The 22123-nt window shown below is 40.7% G+C and overlaps 2 protein-coding genes across 2 annotated transcripts in view; both read left to right on the top strand.

The window, feature by feature from the left end:
- The first annotated feature begins 584 nt into the window (after positions 1–584).
- ercc4 (excision repair cross-complementation group 4) lies at positions 585–10983 on the top strand. Its single transcript, XM_022208253.2, has 10 exons — positions 585–941; positions 3577–3757; positions 4002–4197; positions 4312–4519; positions 4743–4923; positions 5041–5172; positions 5296–5400; positions 8783–9434; positions 9532–9644; positions 10008–10983. Exons 1-10 carry the CDS (start codon positions 765–767, stop codon positions 10745–10747), a joined length of 2685 nt encoding a protein of 894 aa, XP_022063945.2. The 5' UTR covers positions 585–764; the 3' UTR covers positions 10748–10983.
- A 644-nt stretch (positions 10984–11627) lies between these two features.
- Positions 11628–22123, top strand: part of mrtfba (myocardin related transcription factor Ba) — a 29381-nt gene continuing 18885 nt past the window's right edge. Inside the window, 2 exon segments of the mRNA XM_022208255.2 lie at positions 11628–11825; positions 21217–21454. Coding sequence (XP_022063947.2) covers positions 21292–21454 — 163 coding nt within the window. The 5' untranslated portion in view covers positions 11628–11825; positions 21217–21291.

Below are 22123 nucleotides of genomic sequence, written 5' to 3'. Positions count from 1 at the left end.
GAAAGAATATAGTTTGTGTTGATTTAACAGAATTCTTGCTGATAAAGAAAAAACAATGCGGTAAGCTGTATGACACAAGGAGGATGCATGCCTTGCTGTAAAAGGCAACTAGACTACAAAACAACAATGCTGATTTTCTACCAGCACATCTTCAATAAGAACCAGAGTCAAACATCATTTATCACCTAAATCATCTGGATGTAGAGGCTGCTTAATTTTTACATAAATATATTTCTGCATTTAGAAAAATGTGTTTAACAGTTTAGCTGTCTGTATGTTACAACATATTCTTATTTTCACCCAGTATAAACAATGAATTGCAGACATGTACCATAAATAACAATGCGGTGTTCAGGTTTGGTTGTTTTCAAAAGAATGCATTGAATTTGCTAAAATAAGAAATCCTGTGTTGATATTTTTGTTGATTACTTTTGTTGACAAGATATGATACCTACAGAGATACTCGAGTGGCTTAGCCAGCCCTATTCTGTAGTATATGAAGACAGATTCAGAGATAACTGCTATGATCCTCCCTGTCACTTGATGGCGCTGTGGGCCTTGAACGCACCACTCACTGTCTGTGACTCCACGTTTGTTTTTCGCATCACCGCAGGAAGTTCGGTTTCAAAACACTGAACAACAGGCAGTAGTACTGCTGCTGTACATCACAATGACTTATATTACATTTAGCTAACAGTTACTCTTGGCATTAAGGGGCAGTTTGGTAATTTCGTTACCTTGTGGGCACTTTAGCTGTTTCCAAAATGGCGGGACCGCTGCTGGAGTTTGAGACCGAGATGTTCCTGAGCCTCTTCGGCTGTGACGGGCTGCTGGTGGTGGCTGAGGGGATGGGGGTCGACCGCATCCTGCTGCAGTTCATGCGGGTCTACTCGGAACAGGGCAGTCTGGTCCTCCTGCTGAACACAACAACACCCGAACAGGTAAGCTGAGCTTAGTATGCTACACATTATCTGTGAATGGCTCACCTGTTACTAGGTGATAGGTGCTAGCAAGGTGGCTAGCATGGACAACAGTCGTAAAAAAGCAGCCTTTTTTTCACTGTTACCCATATGTTTCGGTATTATTTTACATGCTCTGTACCCTACATTATAACTAATTCAAGTTATTTGAAGGACCAGTTCAACTTATATAAATCATCGTCCCGCCTAGCATAAGTGATTGTACCCCCTACATTGTGTCTGAAATGGTGGTGTTGCACCAAAATTTACCTGGTTTCATTCACTGAGGCTGTCATTCAAAGTTTATGGCTTATATTGTAATTGCAAAAGAGATCACTTCTTTTCATATACACATTTAAAACCCTTCTGCAACCTAAATGTCTAAATGTCAACAAGGTTGTTACACATACCAAACACTTACAAAACATATAAAATAATAAAATATTATTACTTTTAGTTATTCTAAATGTCAGGCCTGATCACATTCAAAAACTGCAATGTTTCTTTTTCGCAATTATGCAATTAGAACAAAAATTCGCAAAGATAAACTTTTGCTATCACCACAGCCATAAAATTCTGTGTATTTGGACGTTATGACCATTTGGTTCAGATAAAAGCTGCTGTAGACGTTTGTGATCTCGATGGTACAGCTTTAATTGTCAGTTTTGGGCAAATGATCACTGTTTAGCACAACACCTGTTATTTGGTCAAAGACACTGTGGCTAAAAATAACACCCAACAACAACCCGACATGTTCCTACCAGCAATTTACATAACTGAAGCAACAGAGCATCACATGCTGTCCTGTTTGTCAGTAACACCGCTGTAATACACCTCATCTTGGCTGCCTCTTTGTGTTTAACATTATTTCAGACAGCAATGTTGTCACACTTCAGAGAAGGAGGACATTTTATGAGGTAATAAATGTAGGATTGTAAATTGTAGTGTCTTTCCCTTTGTCACAGAAGTGCCTCTTTAGGAAAGATGAAAAAAATATGACTGCAGCAAAAAAAAAATCATATTTTATATCTTTTAACAAATTTTACAATGGAGATAATACAAAAATGATGACGTGATCTTTGCTACTGCCTGCCGCTAACAAACCTGTTGCCTAATTTCTATATATAGAATTTGTAGTCCAGAACAACTCTATAAAACCAAAGTGCTTCATTTATATCGGTATGTTGTGGCACATTTGTAGGACCCTGTGATTTGGATTCTGCACTTGGCTATATTGCAATTTTGATAATACTTAAATTATTTGTTTGGACCTATTAATGGAATTCCCTAATGATAGCTGGCAGTCCAATGTCTATTCAAGTAGTTCTAATTTTAAATATAAGAATTCTTTATCAATATATGGATAAACCAGGTGCAACTTTTAAACTTCATTCATGAATGGATGACAGTGAATCAAAACACACTGAGTTATTCTTGTATTCATAAAGCATTTTGTATTGAAGTGTCTCAGATACTCTTTGGATTACTTATCAATATTAAGGACCTCCATTAATGAGAAGACAGTCATTATTTTTTCATCTCTACTCTTTACTGACCCTATCCTTTAGGAGCACCTGATTTAGTATTTTTATTGACTTTTAAGCTACTGACATTATTGTTTTTGACCCACTGTAATTGCCTAGATTCTTTTTTTTTTTAAACCATTAGTCTTATTAGGATTTGTCATAGCAGAATTGTGTAGGCGACCTAAACTATTACTACTACTACAATAGGCACGAAGATAAAAGTTTTGCATGATTCTGAGGTATCAACATTGTGAATTGTACTTCTTCTCAATGTGCAAAGTTGTGTACAACCGGAAAATCAAGATTTCTTTTTACCTTGTTAACAGGTCTGTTAGCTGTTTTTATAAGATGAAAGACATACGATGTAAGAAGTGATTAGTCAGTGGCATGACTGAGCATTCTTGTGTTGAAACTGCAGTGAACTGATGACAAAACACAGATTCAGGCTTCCATGGTTTCAAACCAAAGGAATCAATCCTCTTAGTTGATGGGGTGCAGCTTTCTGCATCATTGTTCTTCTTCAGGATCAGTTTTCTATTTAGACATTTATTGCTCTAATAGGACAGCTTTCTATTGTTTAGCTCTCTAGAGGAAACAACAGTGTAGAGTTACATCTCAAAAATTTTAAGGTATGAAGGGATTATTTTCATTTAAAATAACAGTAGATGGGCTGCACAGTGGAGTAGTGGTTAGCACCTTCACCTTGCACCAAGAAGATCCCCGATTCAAATCCCAGGGTGTGCTTGGGATCTTTCTGCATGGAGTTTGCATGTTCTCCCTGTGCATGCGTGGGTTTTCTCCGGGCACTCCGGCTTCCTCCCACAGTCCAAAAAATATGCTGAGGTTAATTTGATTACTCTAAATTGTCCGTAGGTGTGAATGTGAGTGTGATTGTTTGTCTGTATATGTAGCCCTGCGACAGACTGGCGACCTGTCCAGGGTGTCCCCTGCCTTCACCCGAGTCAGCTGGGATAGGCTCCAGCACCCCCCGCGACCCTAGTGAGGATAAAGCGGTGTATAGAGAATGGATAACAGTAGATGACTGGAGAACACTTCATCAACATAGTTTCTTTCCCATCTTTCTTTCTCAGGAGTATTTCACAGAGCAGTTGAGAGTGGAGGGAGTCACCCACCTGCCGAGGACGGTCACCAGCGATGTCCAGAGCGCTGAACGTTACAACGTTTACACTGAGGGAGGGGTGCTGTTTGTCACCAGCAGAATCCTGGTGGTGGACTTCCTCACTGACCGCATCCCTGCTCATCTTATATCAGGTCAGAAAATGAGAGCCATGCTTGTTGTTTTTTTTTTCTTTCATATTCTTCATCACTGACAGTTATTCGTCTCAATTATCTTGCAATATTTGCTGGTGTATTTGCGTGTTGTACTAGCTGTATACATGCTTTATTGTCTTGCTTTATTTTAAAACAATACAAAACCACAACACAAAGAAATTGTGTTGTTTAACCTTTTCAAATGCATGTAGTATCTACAGCCTTTTGATCCACCCCCCTCTAGGTATCCTGGTGTATCGCGCCCATAAAATAATTGAGTCATGTCAGGAGGCCTTCATCCTTCGTCTGTTCAGACAGAAGAACAAGACGGGCTTCATTAAGGCCTTCACTGACAAGGCCACGGCTTTCTGCTCAGGCTTCTGCCAAGTAGAACGTGTGATGAGAAACCTCTTCGTCAAGAAGCTCTATTTGTGGCCCAGGTATGATGAGCTTTTTCCATGGCAGACATTTTCTTAAACACATTGTATTATATTAATAAAATAGATACCTGCATTCTTTACTCATCCCTCTGTATGTTGGGCTTCGTTCAACAGATTCCAGGCTTCAGTGAACACAGCACTGGACAGGCACAAACCAGATGTAGTGGAGCTCCATGTGTCATTAACGCCGGCTATGAGGACCATCCAGAGCTCCATCCTGGACATCATGAGCGCCTGTCTGAAGGAGCTGAAGCGCTACAACCCCACCTTAGAGGCTGAGGATCTCTCACTGGAGAACACGCTAGGAAACGCTTTTGAAAAGGTCTGGTAGTATGTTATGGATATACAGTGCATGATAGATGAAACGTTGAAATAGTGAATGGACATGCCAGATTTGTATGAATACAGAGGACTTTCTGTAGTATTTAAAGAAATTGTATAAATGAGTCTTGTAACAACACAACTGTTGCTGTAATACCTTGTTGATAACCTATAAAGAGGTGAATGTTTTTCTTTAAAGTTTAGTTTCTTTCACTCCCATCCAGACTATCCGTCACTACCTGGACCCCCTGTGGCATCAGCTAGGAGCAAAGACCAAGGCCCTGGTTCAGGACCTGAAGGTGCTGAGGGTCCTCCTGCTCTACCTCACCCAGTACGACTGTGTCACCTTCCTCAATTTGCTCGAATCCCTGCGCTCCAGCCAGAAGAGCTTTGGCTCCAATTCAGGTAAACTAGATGGACTTAGCTGCTCTCAGTGACTGATCGAGTGAAAGTTCCTGCTTCATTTTTGTAATCTATTTATTGTTTCTGTGTTTGATTGCATGTGCCTGTTGTGACTTTCAGGTTGGCTGTTCCTGGACTCCAGTACCTCCATGTTTGTGAACGCTAGGAGCAGAGTGTACCGCATTCCTGACAGCAAAAAGAAACTCAAAGTTGGAGCTGAGGCTGAGAAACAGAAGCCAACCTCTGCCTCAGGTAACTGACCAATGAGCACATCTGTGACAGTGTTTTCTTCAAAGTAGATATCCAGATGATTAGATGCCTGTGTGTGTATTTGTGTTGAAACCACTAAAGGCTCAGTCTATGTGTGGGTTTCAGAGGTGAAGCGGGAGCTGGTGCTGGAGAAGAGCCCAAAGTGGGAGGCTCTGACTGATGTGCTGGAGGAGATCGAGAGGGAGAACAAGAGCTCTCAACATGAACCAGGTTAGAGCTCAGTGCTGTTAAACTGCCGTAGCAGTCTGTCATGTCAACAGTGCATTTAAACCTGGGAATTTACAAAAAGTGTGCTATAGTAAGAGCATTTTGTAGATGCTACACTTTAGATTCCATAAGCTAGTTTTGTTTAATTAGAGTGATCTTTGGGCATCTAAATTTTATCCCATTGCACTATAGAAAGAAAACATAAAAATGATAAAATTCTCACATTGAATTATATGTTAATTGTACAACTGGAACACTCAGCACAGTTGACATTTCACAAAGCTGAAGCTGAAGCCGTCCTCAGGGTGGGCTGATTTGTCCTGGTTCACTGCTTTGTGCTGCTGCTGTGACGATGTACAGTATTTGACAGTCCACCTACACCCAGTGAGGCAAAGTAGTCCCTAAAGATTTGGATCAAATCCAGAATATAAAATATGTCTTTTTCACTGTAGACTTTTAGGCTTGTCATAGCAGGAAAGGTCCTGGTGTTTACCTGAATGTTAGGATTCAGCCGGAACTCCACTGAGATGCACACATTCAAGGCTTTAAGATGTGTTTAAATCACCGAGTGGTTCCGTGGAAGGAGGACAGCACAGTGTATCCACAGAGCTTTGTTTGGTGTCTGTAATACAGTATAATATACAAAATGTGGCCCCTTGTGTTCAAAGGAAGGGAATGCATTTTTTTACGCATAAAAACTTCACCACAGCCACAGGAAAGAAGCTGATTTTATCAATATGTTGTGGTGTGTGCTGAGCGGCAATGCATGGCAAGAAATGTCGGAGTAGATTCTCAGTCTTCCAGATCGAGGTAATCTTAACAGCTTCAATTTAACGCAACTGGATCTGCCTTTTTGGGTTCTTGTCAATGTTTCACTTCTCATCCAAGAGGTGTCTTCAGTTTTAATTGACTGATGAGGAGTCCCAGATATATAGTCACCTCCAAATCACATGGCTGATGACCCATCAGCAAACCAAGACAGGCCAGGTCAGAGATGACAGAAGATTTTAACGGTGGTGAAATGTTCTAGCTTTTCCAACTTCCAGGTGCACAGCATGGTCACTCGAAATCCAATGTATGAAGTTCTAGCTTGATTGAGACCAGAATAAAATATACAAGCACACCGGAGATTAAAAATGTTCCAATAGGAATGAATGGAGTTCTGATTGACTAGCATAGATAAACAGAGGTATGTGGAAAAAACGGTGTAGCAGTGCGTTAAACTGTGGTCAGCAAAAATATTAATTTTAAAGGGAAGTATGCACTGTGTGGGAAGAAGAGTTGATCACTTCACTGAAAGCTGACAAGCAAGATTAGCCATCAGTCACACAGAGAAAGGGATGTCTGCATAATTTACATTGCAGAGTGCTCTAAATGGAGCAATTTGTTTAAGGAAGTTCCCTTAACCAGCATTCCCTCAGCAGGGAGGGATGTTTATGTACTCTATAGAAAGGAATGCAACTTTGGTCCTGTTTCTATCTAAATGGAATGCAACCATCATTAATGTTATTGGTTGAACTGTGAGAAGAGAGTGCACTTTTCAACTTGTAAATATGTGTTAATAAGTTGTTGTCATTGAAAGTTTCAGCTTGTGGCCTCTGATTTTAAGGAGACCAATCATCGGCGTCCTGATTATTGTAACCAATATTTGTCATTTTCATGATTATCGGGATTGTTATTTTTACTGATCAATTACTGATACGTGAATGCAGTTGACTTGCTTCTGTCTGTAGTCACACTGTGGTCTCAGAAATGTCTGAACAAGAGGAGACTGCAAAAACTGAACATGAAGCACATGATGTTGCCACAAACCAGGAAATTAGCTTCTCTCACTGTGGTTAAGGCTATGCTAACGGCTAGCGGCTAAGTTAGAAGACAGACACAGATTAACCTGAAAACAATAATAACATTTTTTTTAAGATGTGAACCTTAGTGGGCAATGTAAGTGGTATAACAGTGAAAGATTAGGAAAATAGCAGCAGATGTACCTTCAGGAGACAAACTGATCAATCTCAGTCCCATATAAACAGAGAAGAGCGTCCTAATTTAATCACTCCTTTTTCTATTTTACATATTCAGCTAAAGTCAGCCTTGTTGATGAAGAAGCCTAGTCATGCACAGGTTCCTCGCGATCACATGCTGTTCCAACATGACATTTAATGTTAACAGTTCCAAATATCAGCAATTTGCCTTTCTTAATTTCCATTAATCAGCATTAGCCCTAAATAAACACATGTCAATCAATCCTTAATTGATTTCAATGGCTGCAATAAGAACTGTTGCTTACAAATTTGCTCAGCTATAGCTCATTAAAGTTAGTTTTGTGAGCTGGCAAAACAACAACAGAAAAGTTATGCTGTAGTTGCTTAATCTGCTATTTGCATCCTGCTTTTCACGCCATTCTATATATTTTTGTGATTTGAAAAAATGAATGAGGTGGCTCAAAGTTTTTTTGTGTTCAAAAAAGTCCAGCAAAGTGGCTGTTTTACATAGATAATTGCCTCACGTGCAATACTTTGCTGGCAGCTCATAAACAGCTGCTGGAGTCTTTTGTCAAACTTGCAACCTCATTGCCTGGTTTAAAGTAATCCTGTGAAAAGCGAGGAACCAGCTATCCACGTTGTAAAGCAGTCCATCCTGTCTGTCAGTGAAGCTAATTTTAGCTGATAGAACTGATTGGCGAAGCTGTCAGCAGTGTAAACATTAGTCCGACAAAAAAACATTAAGATTACTATAAATGGGCATGTCACAGCTGTAGAGGCGAGCTAGTAAATATCACCTCTCAGTGTCATGATTGTAACTGAATGTGCCACTGATATATTGTCATAGATGTAAACTAAATTAGTAGTTTTTCAAATTCACAAATTTGTCAAGTTAACATAAAAGTTGACTTTTTCTTTCTTCTAACCGCAATAATATATGTGATTCTTCTCATTTTTCTAGATTTTAATAATACTGGTACAGATGTATCTTGTTTCATATAATACAGACCAAAATGTGTTTTCAAGTAGTTCTGCCAGGTCTACCTGTGTATTTTTTGGAATGTTTAACTTTTATTTATCTGGGAAGTACCTTTAGATTAAAGTCTCTTTCTCCAGGGAAACCTGGCCAAGAAGGCACACTATTATACAGTTACAAAAAAAATCTTAAAATGTTCTGCCAAGTTCAGAGAAAATCGTGGGCACCTTGTACAGCAGCCACTTAGATGAGTAACATGACAGCAAGTGTTGATCAATGATAGGAGACAACATAAGTTGAGTAAAGTTTGTCCAAAAATTCACCATAAAAGGGTCAATACAGATCTGTCATGTATATGCTTTTGATTCATTATTTATATCCCTGTTGTGCCTACATGTTGTCTAACCACATAACATGTCACCCTCAGGTCGGGTTCTGATTTGTGCCAGTGATGACCGGACTTGTGCTCAGCTGCAGCAGTACATCAAACACGGCTCTGATTGGCTGCTCAACCGACTGTACACAAGAACAATCGGCAAACGGGACTCTGCTGCAGTTGCTGCCTTGGAACTGGACTTAGAGAAAAAGGGAAAAGGCCGGGTCAAAAAAGTGTCCAAGGGGAAGGAACCTGCACAGAAAAAAAACACAAAGACCAAAAGCAGACCATCACTGACACTGACCCAGATGGTTGGGAAACAGGAGACAGGTGAAGCAGCAGTGATGGGTAGCAGCGGAGATGAACTGATGGAGGAAGATGAAGGAGAGGAAGAGCAGCTTAAATTAGATTTGTCATCAGACGACTATTATGGCGTCCTAAAGGAACCGCTGACTGTGATCCATCCACTGAAAGGCTGCACCGACCCCCACAGCTTGACCCGGGTGCTGCACGAGGTGGAGCCCAGCTTTGTGGTTCTGTACGATGCTGAAATGAGTTTTGTTCGCCAGCTGGAGATTTACAAAGCTAACCGCCCTGGAAAGACACTTAGGGTGTATTTCCTCATCTATGGAGGCTCAACAGAAGAACAGAAGTACCTGACAGCACTGTCTAAGGAAAAGAAAGCGTTTGAACATCTCATCAGGTTAGGACCATTTCTTTCCCATCAAACTCCTTGTTACTAATATCTACTTAGTTGAAGTGCTGACCTCTCATTGGTGTTTATGTGTGTTTTTCTGTAGGGAAAAGGCTACTATGGTCATTCCAGAGGAGAGGGAAGGACGAGAAGACACCAACCTAGATCTTGCTAGAAACTTAGAACCTGCAAATGCTACCACCAACACCCGCAAAGCAGGTATGTCGATTTTATTCAATTTCTTAATGTCTATATGGGTCATTCCACCTCAATTTACCAATTTTTAAAAAAGTTCACAACTGACCATCTTCAATTTGACTGATATTTTGTTAAGTGGTGGATTGATGTGGGCAAAAAATGGATATGACCCCTCTTTAGCAATTATGAATCCAAAAACTAATGTTACGTGTGACCCCAGATTTTACACATGGTCAACCCTAACATTCACCACTTTGAAAAAACAAATCTGTCAAATTGAAGATGGTTGGGTGTGGACCGTTCAGTGAAAAACCCATATTTGTTTTCAGCTTTTACTTTTTGACTCCTGTCTTGTGTTATTTCCATTTCCTGTCCAATAACCAGGAGGCCAGGAGCAGTCCAAAGAGCCTTCACGAGTCATTGTGGACATGCGTGAGTTCCGCAGTGAGTTGCCTTCCTTGCTGCACCGCCGTGGGCTGGACATTGATCCTGTCACCCTGGAAGTTGGCGACTACATTCTGACCCCAGACACTTGCGTTGAGCGCAAGAGTGTCAGTGATCTGATTGGCTCGTTGCAGAGCGGCCGCCTCTACACCCAGTGCCTCTCCATGACCCGCTACTACAGGAAAGCAGTGCTGCTCATCGAGTTCGACCCATCTAAACCGTTTTCCCTGATGGCCCGCTCAGACTTCCGTCATGAGATATCATCAAATGATATTTCTTCAAAGCTTACTTTACTCACATTACACTTTCCCCGCCTCCGTATACTCTGGTGCCCCTCCCCACACGCCACAGCCGAGCTCTTCCTGGAACTAAAACAAGGCCGAGCCGAACCCGATGCTTCAGCAGCTCAGGCTGTCACGGCTGAGTCAGACCTTGTGGCTGAATCAGCAGACCTCTACAACCCCAGACCTTATGACTTCCTCTTGAAAATGCCGGGGGTCAATGTGAAAAACTACAGGGCTCTTATTAAAAATGCAGACAGTCTGGCAGACCTAGCCAAACTCAGCCAGAACAAGCTAGCAGAAATACTTGGGAATGCTAATAATGCTAAGTTGCTGTATGAGTTCCTGCATAATGTCGCTGATGTTCCTGCTCCGGTTCAGAAGACCAAACAGACATGATGGACAGTAAACCAGATATTCTGGCTGATATATGTGAATATGTTTTCCCTGACATCAGGATCATTTTTTGTCGTCAAAATGTTTGCTATTTTAATATGCAGAATGAATTTAATATGACAAATGTTTGTATTGTATTTTGGAAACTGCCCTGCAAATGTATGTAATTGTGTTAGTTTTACTTTGAAGTAATTAATATTTTTACATTGTGAAATAATAAAATGTCAAATTCTTTTAAATTCATAATAATGTGTTATTTCAAAGTAAAACTTCCCAGAACAACACAGCTGTTTAATTAAATTCATATTTATCTCTAAAGCACTGATTCAGAACATAAATGACCTCAGGGCACCTAATATAATGGGGTCACCCAGCAACCCAACAAATCCAGTGATTCGAGTCTTTACTTCAATATTTAAATTAATCAAGTACATTTGTTTCACATGTAATACTGTAGGGTATTAACCCTAACATTGACATTCGTCCTCACATTTTTATCATGCGTATATAATATTGTTGGAACTGAATCCTAATATTTAAGTTTTTCAGGTAAATGTGTAACATTAATCCCATTTCAGTATTGGAAAGCATTTAGCTCAGAGTCTCTAATTGTAAATGTGATATATAAATTAAGATATGAAAGAAATATGGAGTTTAGAGTCGCAATGGAAGACTATGAGCTTCACTGTATGAAGTTATGTAACTCCACCATTACATATAAGATTTAAAAAAAAAACAGCACGTGGTTCTTGGGGAGCATGTGTTTTCAGGTATGTGTCCCTGCAGGTGTTGATGAGTATAGGGCAGCAGTAAATCTTGGTCCAGTTTAATTGGTTCTTGTGTGCTGACCGGTGAGGAGGACAGACACTCCCCCCTGCACTTCCTGACCGATAGCGTCATTACGTCACTCTGCATCCGAACCCAGACCAGTCGCAGCCATTTTCCTCCGTGAAATAAACTTCAATCTCTATGCTAGACGGGAAAAACCCCAAATACTTCAGACGATTCCGTTGACACAAACGGACATCTCGCTGTGAGCCGCAGCTCGAATGGAACCGGGTTTTCAAGTCTTCGCTATTCGGTAAGAGCACGGAGCCGCGGCTGCGCTGTCTTGTTTTTAGCATGTTAGCCTGACTTAGCTAAAGCGAGCTAACTAGAGAGAGAATGTGAGGAGGTTGTTGTCGAGGAGCGTTCGTGATATGCAGACTGAGACAGCAGACGAGGCTCGGTGAGATTTAACAAGAGAGCATGGGCAGCAAGTATGTGGCAGCAATTTATCTTAACAAATATTTTCATTTTTTTAAGGAAGATAGCCATGGACACGCTTCACCATCTTTAATGGTCGGCACTGACTGCAACTCACTCACCTGTCAGATTTAAAGTAGCTAGCCAACATTAGCTTATCCCACACCCACCCGCCTCCACCTCTGCGATAACACTAGCTGTGGTGTAGCGGACAGCCATGTCTCTCCGCCTTATTACAATGTTTTTAGCTGCTGCTCAAACTAGCCAGTTGTCGAGTTGTCAGTATGGGTGTTTGTGCACTGTGTGGTTATCTCAGCTCTTTACTCCGGAGCTCTGGATTTCAGGGCATGACACACAGTATCACAGTGAGCTGGCAGCCTCAGTTACTCAAGTAATACTAACCACGGATGCTATGTTAATGAGGCCTGTCTCGCTTGCACAAACACGATGATGTTCTCTCATTCCCTTCGCCTGAAACGAGGAAAGTGAGGCAGTGCTGCAGCAAATCTAAACAGGTCGCGGTGTGTGTGACTCATACAGACAGACAGGACGTGGTGGTTTCACAGACAGCTCGATCCAGTCTGTCACTGAGAAGTGTCAATTATTCACGTTAACTTAAACATTATGTATGGGAAAGTAATTATCCCAACGTTCTGTGCTTTGTATCCCTGTGTGATTTGGCTATTTCAACCTCCTAGTGGAGTATTAGTTTGCAGGAACATTGTCTGCTTAGCTCAATTTAGACTAGAGTTTCCATGTCTCTCCCTGCAGCGAATTAAAGTGAAATGAAACCAAATATCACCATACAGGCAGATGTGTTTGTATTTAATAGCACTTGGTCTTTGTGTGCATTTAATTTGGGAATGTTTATCCTCCTCACAGTAATTGTGTAAGATGTAGACTGCTGAGTTGCAGTTAAAGTTTGCCTATTTAGCTGCTGTAATGGTTCATACTGGACAGAACGAGTAATAGATTACAAATTGTGATTTGAAATTCTGACTGTAGGTCAGAATTTACATTATGAAGCATGTCTGAGCCAGGGTTTACACTGTCAAGTCCTTTTTGAGTGTATGGTCATGCGTTTAATAGAATGTAGAAATGATCCATTGTGTTTTAAATCTATTAGTGAATATTGATCTGAAGTCACTTTTTTATTATGTATCGCAAATGACAAAGTATAACATCTGTCTGTAAAAATCATAGTTACATATTTTCCCCAGATCATTCAGACCTATTGTATTCTCATTTTTATTGTTTGTCAAATCGCTTTGTCCAGTGTTTTTAGAGGATCTTTTCATTAAAGTCCCCAAAGGCAGGAAAGGAAGGAAGCTATGCCGCATGTGTGTTTGTGGGAACAGAGCAGAACACTGACTCAAGTGAATGAGCCACGGTGATGACATCATTTCTGTCTTATCTGTGGATAAAAGCAGACGTTTTTGTTGGACAAGACATGGTCTATTTAGGGCCCAGAAAACTGCAGACTCAAATGGTAGTTTGGCGCAGAGTGGTTTTCATGCTGTGTGTGTTTTGCATGAGTATGCCACATTTCTTTAGCATACCTCACATGGTGATTTGAGCTGTGTTCCAATTCTAAGCTGATTTCTTTCAACATATATAATAATTCATAGGCCCACTGGGCAAAATCTTCGTTCCATTTTTTTATTGCTGTGTCATGCCAGACATCAGGCTCATCTCACATTGGATTACAAGGCAGCAATGTTTTACAAAATGTACGTCTTCCAAGAATACATTGTCATGCTTTGTATTACAATGGTATTTTCAGTGTTTCAAGTATTGCTAAGTATCCTGTGTCACTTTTGTCTGAAGAAGCTCAGTCATTCAAATGATAGTCTATCTCGTTTTTGAAAGAAGCATGTTGCTCATTATTTTTTGTTGTACGGCACTTCTTTACACAACCGTCTGCATTACATCACATCATCTTAATTTTTTTTTCAGAGACAAATATTAGCGATGTGTTTTATGACCATTAACAGAGACCAGACGTGACTCTTCATAGTTTGTAAGCTCTTAGACAGAGGCTGCAGTTATCTCCTGCTGTCAGTTGAGTGCGTGTCTATAAGCAAGTACTTGTGGGAACTTTATCACTGGAATTCCTCACAGCTAGGCCTATTTGTGGTAAACCTGACCCATGACCTCTTGTCAGATTGCAGACAGTTCTGTTGCTGTTGTGGAAACAAAGATCTGCATTTGTAACAATTTGTACTCTCTCAAATTATTTAGTTGAAATCAGACTTTTCTTTGAATATTTATTTGTTTCATATTCTATATATCACTTAAGTTCCACATATAGAAGCTCGTATCATTTTTATTCAGTCCTATTGTTCTGAGAAAAATCAGCAAGATGCTTCCAGTGAAACTAAATCCTCTCACGTGCACTGCGTGTATCTAGGCCTTCATAAGGTTGTGAAAGAGAAAGAACCGCCTAAGGCAGCAGACACACCCAAAAACTGTCACCAGCCTGCAAAACATGTTGACTGAAATTATTACATGGTTGAACTCTGGTCTTCATTTTCAGCAGATATCACAGCTTGGACAAAAGATAAAGCCACTGTTTGGTTTAAGTTTATCGTAGAATACGCCCTTGGTAATTTGGCTTTATCTGAGATGCTCTATACTGATTGCACTGAGCTCTATAATCAGCATTGGTAATGTGGAGAGGTAGCTCTAAACCACCATCAAATTGAAATGTGTTCATAATGGCAGTGCTAGTGTTCTTTAAGTAAAACATCTCAATTAGAAGTCTCCTAAGGAGGATGTATTTTTAGCTCTTTAAGTGAGAGTGCGGGGTCTGCGGGTGGCTTTAGGCGCCTTTCCACTGCAGGAACTCGGGACAGGCGAATGGTAACAGGAACGGCCCCCTAATTGGCCTTTCAGCCTCTATGTTTCCGTTGCTGTATAGTGTCCATTGGACACACAAGACATTGACAATGACATAATCTTAAATATGTAAAAATTTTGCAACAGCTTTGCCTGTGATGTTAATCCTGAATGGGCCAAAACAATGACAAATATTTAGTGGACACAACAAAACTGAATATTGGAAGGATTTGAGATGGTTTCTGTCCTGCCGTTTGTTGTTTGCCAGTGTGACAAATTGCTCCTCAAAAAGGAAATCGAAATGGTTCTTGTTGTTGTTATTGTCTCCAAGTTTAACCATTCTGTGTCAAGCCTCACCAGCACTTTTGCAGGGCTACTCAAATGGGCTTACCGTTGAGTAGGTGCTTTTTATTCCCTGAAAGAGTTTATACAGCGCTGGATCCTGTGGTCCTAACAAGCACAAAAGTGCATGGCTACTGCAGTCTAAAATTTCTTTTTGTCAGTCAGTTTGTTTGGTCTTCTAGTTGGAATTTTCATGTCCTTACAGGCTCCTTGTTCCATGTGCATTGTCAAATTTTAGTGACTTTGCAAGTCTGACCAATACGATAAGCTGGTCGTGCCGACTTTCCATGACAGAGCCCCAAACACTGTAATGTTCATTGTCTGTGTGGTACTGATACCTCATACCATCGTTGTTATGCTTCAAGATTAGTATTCTGCTGGAGGGCTATGGTGGTGATGAATTTCTCCTTTCATTTGTTCTAATGACACCTTGAGAAGACCAGAAGACAAGTATGTGCTGACAGGGGAGGCATGGGTAATATCTGTCAGGGATTTCCCTGGGTTTCTGAAGCGTTTAGGCACTGTGTGTGGGGGTGGCGTGTTGGCATTTTCAGATTGTCTATTTGAGCTCATCATCTGTGACAGCTGATTTTCTCCCTGTCTGTCAGAAATTAATTTTCTTCATGACAGTAAAACACGTCTAAGAATCCTTCACTGGACAAGTGATGGTTAAACTGGCCAATAGAAACACTTTGATTGCTGAAAAACTCTGCGTGACTCACTGTAGATGGACAGGAAACACTTGCTGGCCTAGCAGCATAAAAGCTACAAATTAGACTTGCAAAGTGTCTATTCAAAAACAATTTCTGAACATGTAATTCCCTTTTCCTCAAATGTATGCTTCACCAGAGGAAGCTCAACATTTGATGTGATTTCTGTTTTGTTTTTGTTTTGTAAAATCTGTTTATCAGTAGAAGCTCTTCCCACTCATCTATGTTTAGCTTCTATAATTATTACCACGTAATAATAATTTTTGCTTTTAAAATATGCTGGGTTTGAATGTAAGCCATGCCAACTTGAAGTCAGGTTGTAATACTCTGTGGTTTAATAGTTAAAACTAAAAAACTGAATTTGACCTGCTAGTCTGACTTGGCTCGCCATTATTGTGAACTACATCTGTGTCCTCCTCGTGGATACCGCTCATCCTACCTGAAAGAAATGGAAAGTGAAACCAAACATTAAAAATTCTTGTTGTTCGGTTCTCAAGGTAGAACTAGTTGGAGGTGAACACCAGGTTAAAGCCAACTTGACCCAGTGCCGCAGTGATGTGAACGCAGATTTAGCTTAATGCTTTTTTTCACAGTAGGATATTACCGTCCAGCCAAATCTCAAACAAGTCTCCTAACCCTGTGTGTTTACAGCGTTCACCAAAACATGAACACACTCAATGAATGCGCTGTTCTCTGTCATTGATGCACAGCACTAATGACATTCTCTACTTTTAATCGGATCAGTCGGATCATTTCTCTCCAGAACAGCAGAGATGGAGAACTCTCAACAGAGTTTTTCCATTCTTTCGGCTCAGGCGCTGCGTGAAAATATTTAGGCAATGTATGTGTATCTTATAGTATGGCAGGGAAACCCATGTGTGTGGTTGCACAGTAAGGTACTGATGATTGACATAAATGTGGGCGACTGTAATGACCCTGCATGTGCCTGGTTTCAAAATACCAAACACACCCAGTGGCAGAATAATACGACACTCCTCTGACTGGTCATGTGACATAGTTAGTCGCCCAGACCTTTTTATAGAGGTGGCTGGTCATTTATTGTCGAAACCTGCAGGAAATAAAACTATATTACTCATGTAGCAAAAGTTCACTCTTTACTGTTGATACTGGAAGTGTGTGTGTGTGTGTGTGTACTACCCTTTGATGAAACACATGGTACTTGTTGCCCTGTGCCATTAAATGAACAGTTGAGGGCAGAGCAACATGCAGCGCCTGCCATCTGGATCTGCTCTTTGATCCTGCAGGGGCAGCACCGGTGTTTATCCCACGACGCCTTGTCAGCCGTGACAGTTGTTTGTTCCTTCCTCTCTCTTTCACTGCCCCCTTTCTTGCACTGACTTGTTCACGGTCTGCCCTCGTGTGTCCTTTTAACTTTGCCCCCGAACATGTTTACACACTCTGTCCAGTAGAATTCTACCCTCTCTTTCTCTCCTGCCTTTGACTCGCTTGAGAGATAATCTGCATATCTACCATATTGTTCTTTTTGACAGAGGTACTTCAGAGTCAGCACGATTGCTAATCAAATATATTTTCATGATAGTTTGTGATCATTTGACTCAGGCATTCTGTTTCAACAAGAATTGCCAAATTCACATTTGGTGCTGTGGTCAGGGAGGACCCTCCATGAACAAACATATCTTGGCAATATCAGATATGTGGAACAAGACTATTATCTGCCCAGAGTGTCAGTAAACTGATACATCAGCCTAACTCTAATCAAGTTATCTGCTTTGTATACTAAGCCCATGTCTCGTAGAGGCTGGAAAGCTTCTGTTGATTGATTCTTATTCTTAGTCTCTCCCTCACACTGCAGTATGATGTTACACGGCAGCAACAGTCCCTGCTGTCTCCGTATAGATAATCCATTTCCACTGCAGCTTTTTCTGTGCAACCTATGAGCATCAATTTTCAAACCCTGATGCAGCTTTAAATGCCGACTATTCTCATTCAGACACATTTAAGTGGTACTTATCATCTGCTTTATTCTCTACTACTTATCTTCAAACACACCTATTCAGGCAGCTTCTGTGTGTGTGTGTGTGTGTGTGTGTGTGTGTGTGTGTGTGTGTGTGTGTGTGTGTGTGTGTGTGTGTGTGTGTGTGTGTGTGTGTGTGTGTGTGTGTGTGTGTGTGTGTGTGTGTGTGTGTGTGTGTGTGTGTGTGTGTGTGTGTGTGTGTGTGTGTGTGTGTGTGTGTGTGTTTTCATTTTATTATTATTTTAATGGACTTTTATTTTGTAAGTTTGATACCTCTTCAGGTTCAAATAGTTGCTCCCTAGATGTGGATTCTCTCGCCATTGTTTTTCCTTTTTAAATCTACTCCCCTGGTAGTCTGTCTTTGTATTGGTGCCACATAAGAAAATACACTAAGACTCTGTCCTTTTTAGGCCTGGCACAGTTTTTGCATAATTGCCTGATCGTGATTATTTTTAGCTGACCATGATCATTTTGCATAGCCGTTAAAATCGTTTCCATTCCCCTGTCTAAAAACTGCTGAATGAAACTAACAGAAATGTCATGTTTCAATCACTGTTTCCACCTTGTTTTCCAATATTTGCACCACCTTATTCTGCTGTGCTTTAATGGCACCAGCTGTTTATATTAAGGTGCTTAACTTGTAATGTTTGACTGACTTTATTACAATGAGCATCTACTGACATTGACGTCATGGATTTAATTGCACAGCCAGACTGAACAGCACCAATGTGGGCACATTTTGGGTTTAGTTGTTGGATGTGCAGCAAAAGATGCTACTCAAGTACACTAATAAAGCTAATCTAAGACTAATAGAGGCACAAAAATACAGTAATTGAGAGCTCCAGTTATTTGTAGGACAATCGGTTGTCAACTAAAATTGCACTGGCAGGTTTTTTGTGTGTTTGCTTGCTGCTTATTTTTTCTTTATAAATGTGCTCTACATTTCCATGAACAAAGGTTCTTTATTCTTGACAAAGAGGGTACGATAGAGTAGCAACTGCCGACATGACTGGACAAAGACAGAAAAGACTGTTAGGGAATTTTAAAAACACAAAATCTGACAATGACAGTGACAGACAGACAGTGTGTTGGGTTGTAATTGAATATAAGGTGTAGAAACATCAAATCAATGGTTTCCCAGTATCGCTGATGTCACCAAAAACAACACAAATCCCTCTTTGGTCAACACCTTGAGCTGGTTGGATTTTAATAAATTTCTGCACTTGTGATATCCATCATTGTCCCTTTCTGCCTCCTGCCAGGTTTGACTCGATGGCTTAGCGTGACGCTTAGCGTGACTCTTAGCAGCAACTAACCCAGACATCTCTTCCCTCCGTCCCTTGCTGTCTTCTGTTACTACAGGTAGGATTTTTTTTTGTTTGCTTGTTTTTTTGTTCTTTTTTTTTTTTAAATAGATTTTGAGCTTTATCAGTTTCAAGGTCAAAGCATATTAATATGTTCTGCACACTATTGACCAGACATCTTTTCTCTTGATGCATCTTCCAGAATAGCATGTGTTTTCTGTGCATTGTGCTTGTCCTGCTGTGGTATGCCACCAAAATATAGCACAGTGTACGAACTATGTTTTTGCTTACGTGCTAACATGCTTTCGAAAGCTTTGGGTCTTTACAAACGTTCACTCTGCCTCAAGCCAGACTTTGCTGCGGCCGCTATTTGCAAAAACTGTAGCACTGAGTGCTGATGAATGACTGGAGCCAAAACAAGTGACGTCATGATGCAGCAATTATGTAGTGACAGAGAAGAAAAATATTTGTCACCGTGATTTGATGCACTTTAGAGAAAATTTTTAAAGCCTTGTGTTGATGTAAAATGTTGATGCTTTTTCAGTGTCAACATCACTTGGACACCTACATAAAACTGCTTCATTCATTCAAATTAAACTCTTTAAAAAGTGATTTTTTTTTTTTGTAAATTGGATGTTATTATACAATACGGACCATGTACTTAAAACAGGAATTAAATGTTGCTTGTGATTCTGTATCAGTTTTACCTCTGAGTCTTGTGTGCTGGAGAAACTGCAGGAAAGAGCATTTCCTGCAGCAAAATCCAAAGTACAGTTTCATTAACAGCAACGACCTCCTGCTTTGACTGAAATACGACCTCAGGTAGATGACAAGTTCATTGCATGTGTAGTGTGGTTTTTGACATGGCCCCCAAAAACTCTCAGAAAAAGACCTCACACCATAGGAAGCGTCAGATCGTAATTTGGAGGAAACATTCAACAGAGCAGAGTGTGGTTAAATATCTAAAGATGGAGATACGTTGGTGCAGTTCTGTCACAGAAAACCGCTGAGGTTGAACTGTTGAACATCAAGGCCCGAATTATATCTGTACCATGGTGTTTTAGTGGTGCTTAATCATCATTAAGGGGCCAGATAGCGGTGTTGGTTTGGAAGCCAAGTTTTGAAGAGTTGGGGGGAGTTTTGTAGTGGCGGCCAAATTCAACATAGACTGATTCAGATTAAATCCCAAGTGAACGGGTATCAACTCCCATGTTAGTGCTTGATGTCGGTTTGGTGAAGCCAAATACACTCTTGATGAAGGAACATAAATGGCACAGTACACGAGGGGCACGATGTGGTAGACTGCTGCAAGAACAGAGAATTATTGATGAAAACTGATTTCAAGTCTAATTTTAGAAGTCTCCAGAGAGACATCTGTTACATATCCTATAGTTATGTAGTCTCCTACAGTCATTTATTGCCCTCAACACTTAAAGGACCTACAGGCAGAAATAAAGGCAGCCATATGATCGCAGCTGTTCTTAGCCAAAAGCATCAGATCAGTATGGTTAGTAAAGAGTGCGTAGGTCCTGGAATGGATAGATGTGGGTGCTGCTGCAGAGTGATAAATAGCATACATGTTCAGGCCGTTGAGAATCCATGGATACTAAACTGTTTGTTTTGCTCCCCAAAATGTTTCCGTTCCCTCTGTTTGAAACCGCCACAGTGACGTTATACTCCAGATTATGAAGCCTGTCTGAACAGAGAGAACATTCATGCACAAACTGGCGTTGTTTCTCCTGAGCAGCGGTTTGAAGTGATTATTCAGTATAATAGCCAACCAGGCTTGTTTAATGAATAATTTGGGCTGGAACTGAGCTCTTCCAGATGGCTGAACTGAAATGCCACCCTTAGCATTTCACCAGTTGGGTGAAGTAGTCATACCAACAGGATGATGATGATTATTCTGAATTACTGGTGTTTCTGAGGAGCCCACAAAATGTCACTGACTGATGCAATTCTCCTGTTAAGAATTAAAGCTGGAGTTAATTTCCCTCTAACTCATCATCTCTCTGCTTACTCTTTGTGTCCACACAGGTAGCAGGGAGACGTAACATAAAGGGACCCATACTCCTCTTGCTTCCCTCCACCCCAATCCCCTCCTGAGGCACGATGGAGCCCCAGGCTACCCAGGGGCAGCTAGGAGCAGAGGGGGATTGTGGGATGTCAAGTCTACTGGTACCCAGTCCCCAGAGCGAGGCGGTGACCCACGAGATGGAGGAGCTGTCGCTGCAACCCACGCAGAGTCTTCCACCGCTCAATGAACGCAAAAATGGTGAGGACATGCTGCTGCCACATAACATCCACAGTTCATCTCCCAGCAGAGCAGACCATAATTACACCATATGCATCTTTTCTTCATACTTCCTATCTATCTGTACTACAGCTATCAAAAATATATGGAAGCCCCTATAGGTTATCTGGATGAGTGTATAAGGACTATAGTCTTTGACTCAGTATGCTTGGTTTGTCTCCAACTTGGGGTGATTTGCTACATGCCACCCCATATCTAAGCCCCCCCCCTTTCCTGTCTATCTTAAACTGCCTTTATTCTAAAAGTGCAGTAAGTAGTAATAGTGTTAGAATAAATGTGAGGTAAAATACATAGTGAAATAGACAAAACCTTTGCTGGTTTCAGCTTCAGACTTTGAGAAATTAGGTGATTTTCTATGGTCAGTTTACCTGTCGAAGCGTCACTTCAGACTTAGTCAAAAAATGGTTTAATCTGCAATGAAAACTTGTCAATCTTTCTATCAGACACAATTACATAATGACACTCCAGCTTCTTATCTGTCTCTGTTTTTAGCTAAACTTTCTAGCTGAACATACTGTGGTAATAAAACCAATGAACCACAGGCAACACATCTTAGGAAAGCACTTTCCCATTGCTTTCCTCATCTTGAATGAATGGACTTGCTCTTATATAGCGCTTTACTACTCTTCA

Source organism: Acanthochromis polyacanthus, chromosome 19, assembly GCF_021347895.1.
Source record: "Acanthochromis polyacanthus isolate Apoly-LR-REF ecotype Palm Island chromosome 19, KAUST_Apoly_ChrSc, whole genome shotgun sequence".
NCBI classification, from domain to species: Eukaryota; Metazoa; Chordata; class Actinopteri; family Pomacentridae; genus Acanthochromis; species Acanthochromis polyacanthus.
Note: the sequence above shows the minus strand (reverse complement) of the source record. Positions and strands in the feature narration are given on the sequence as shown.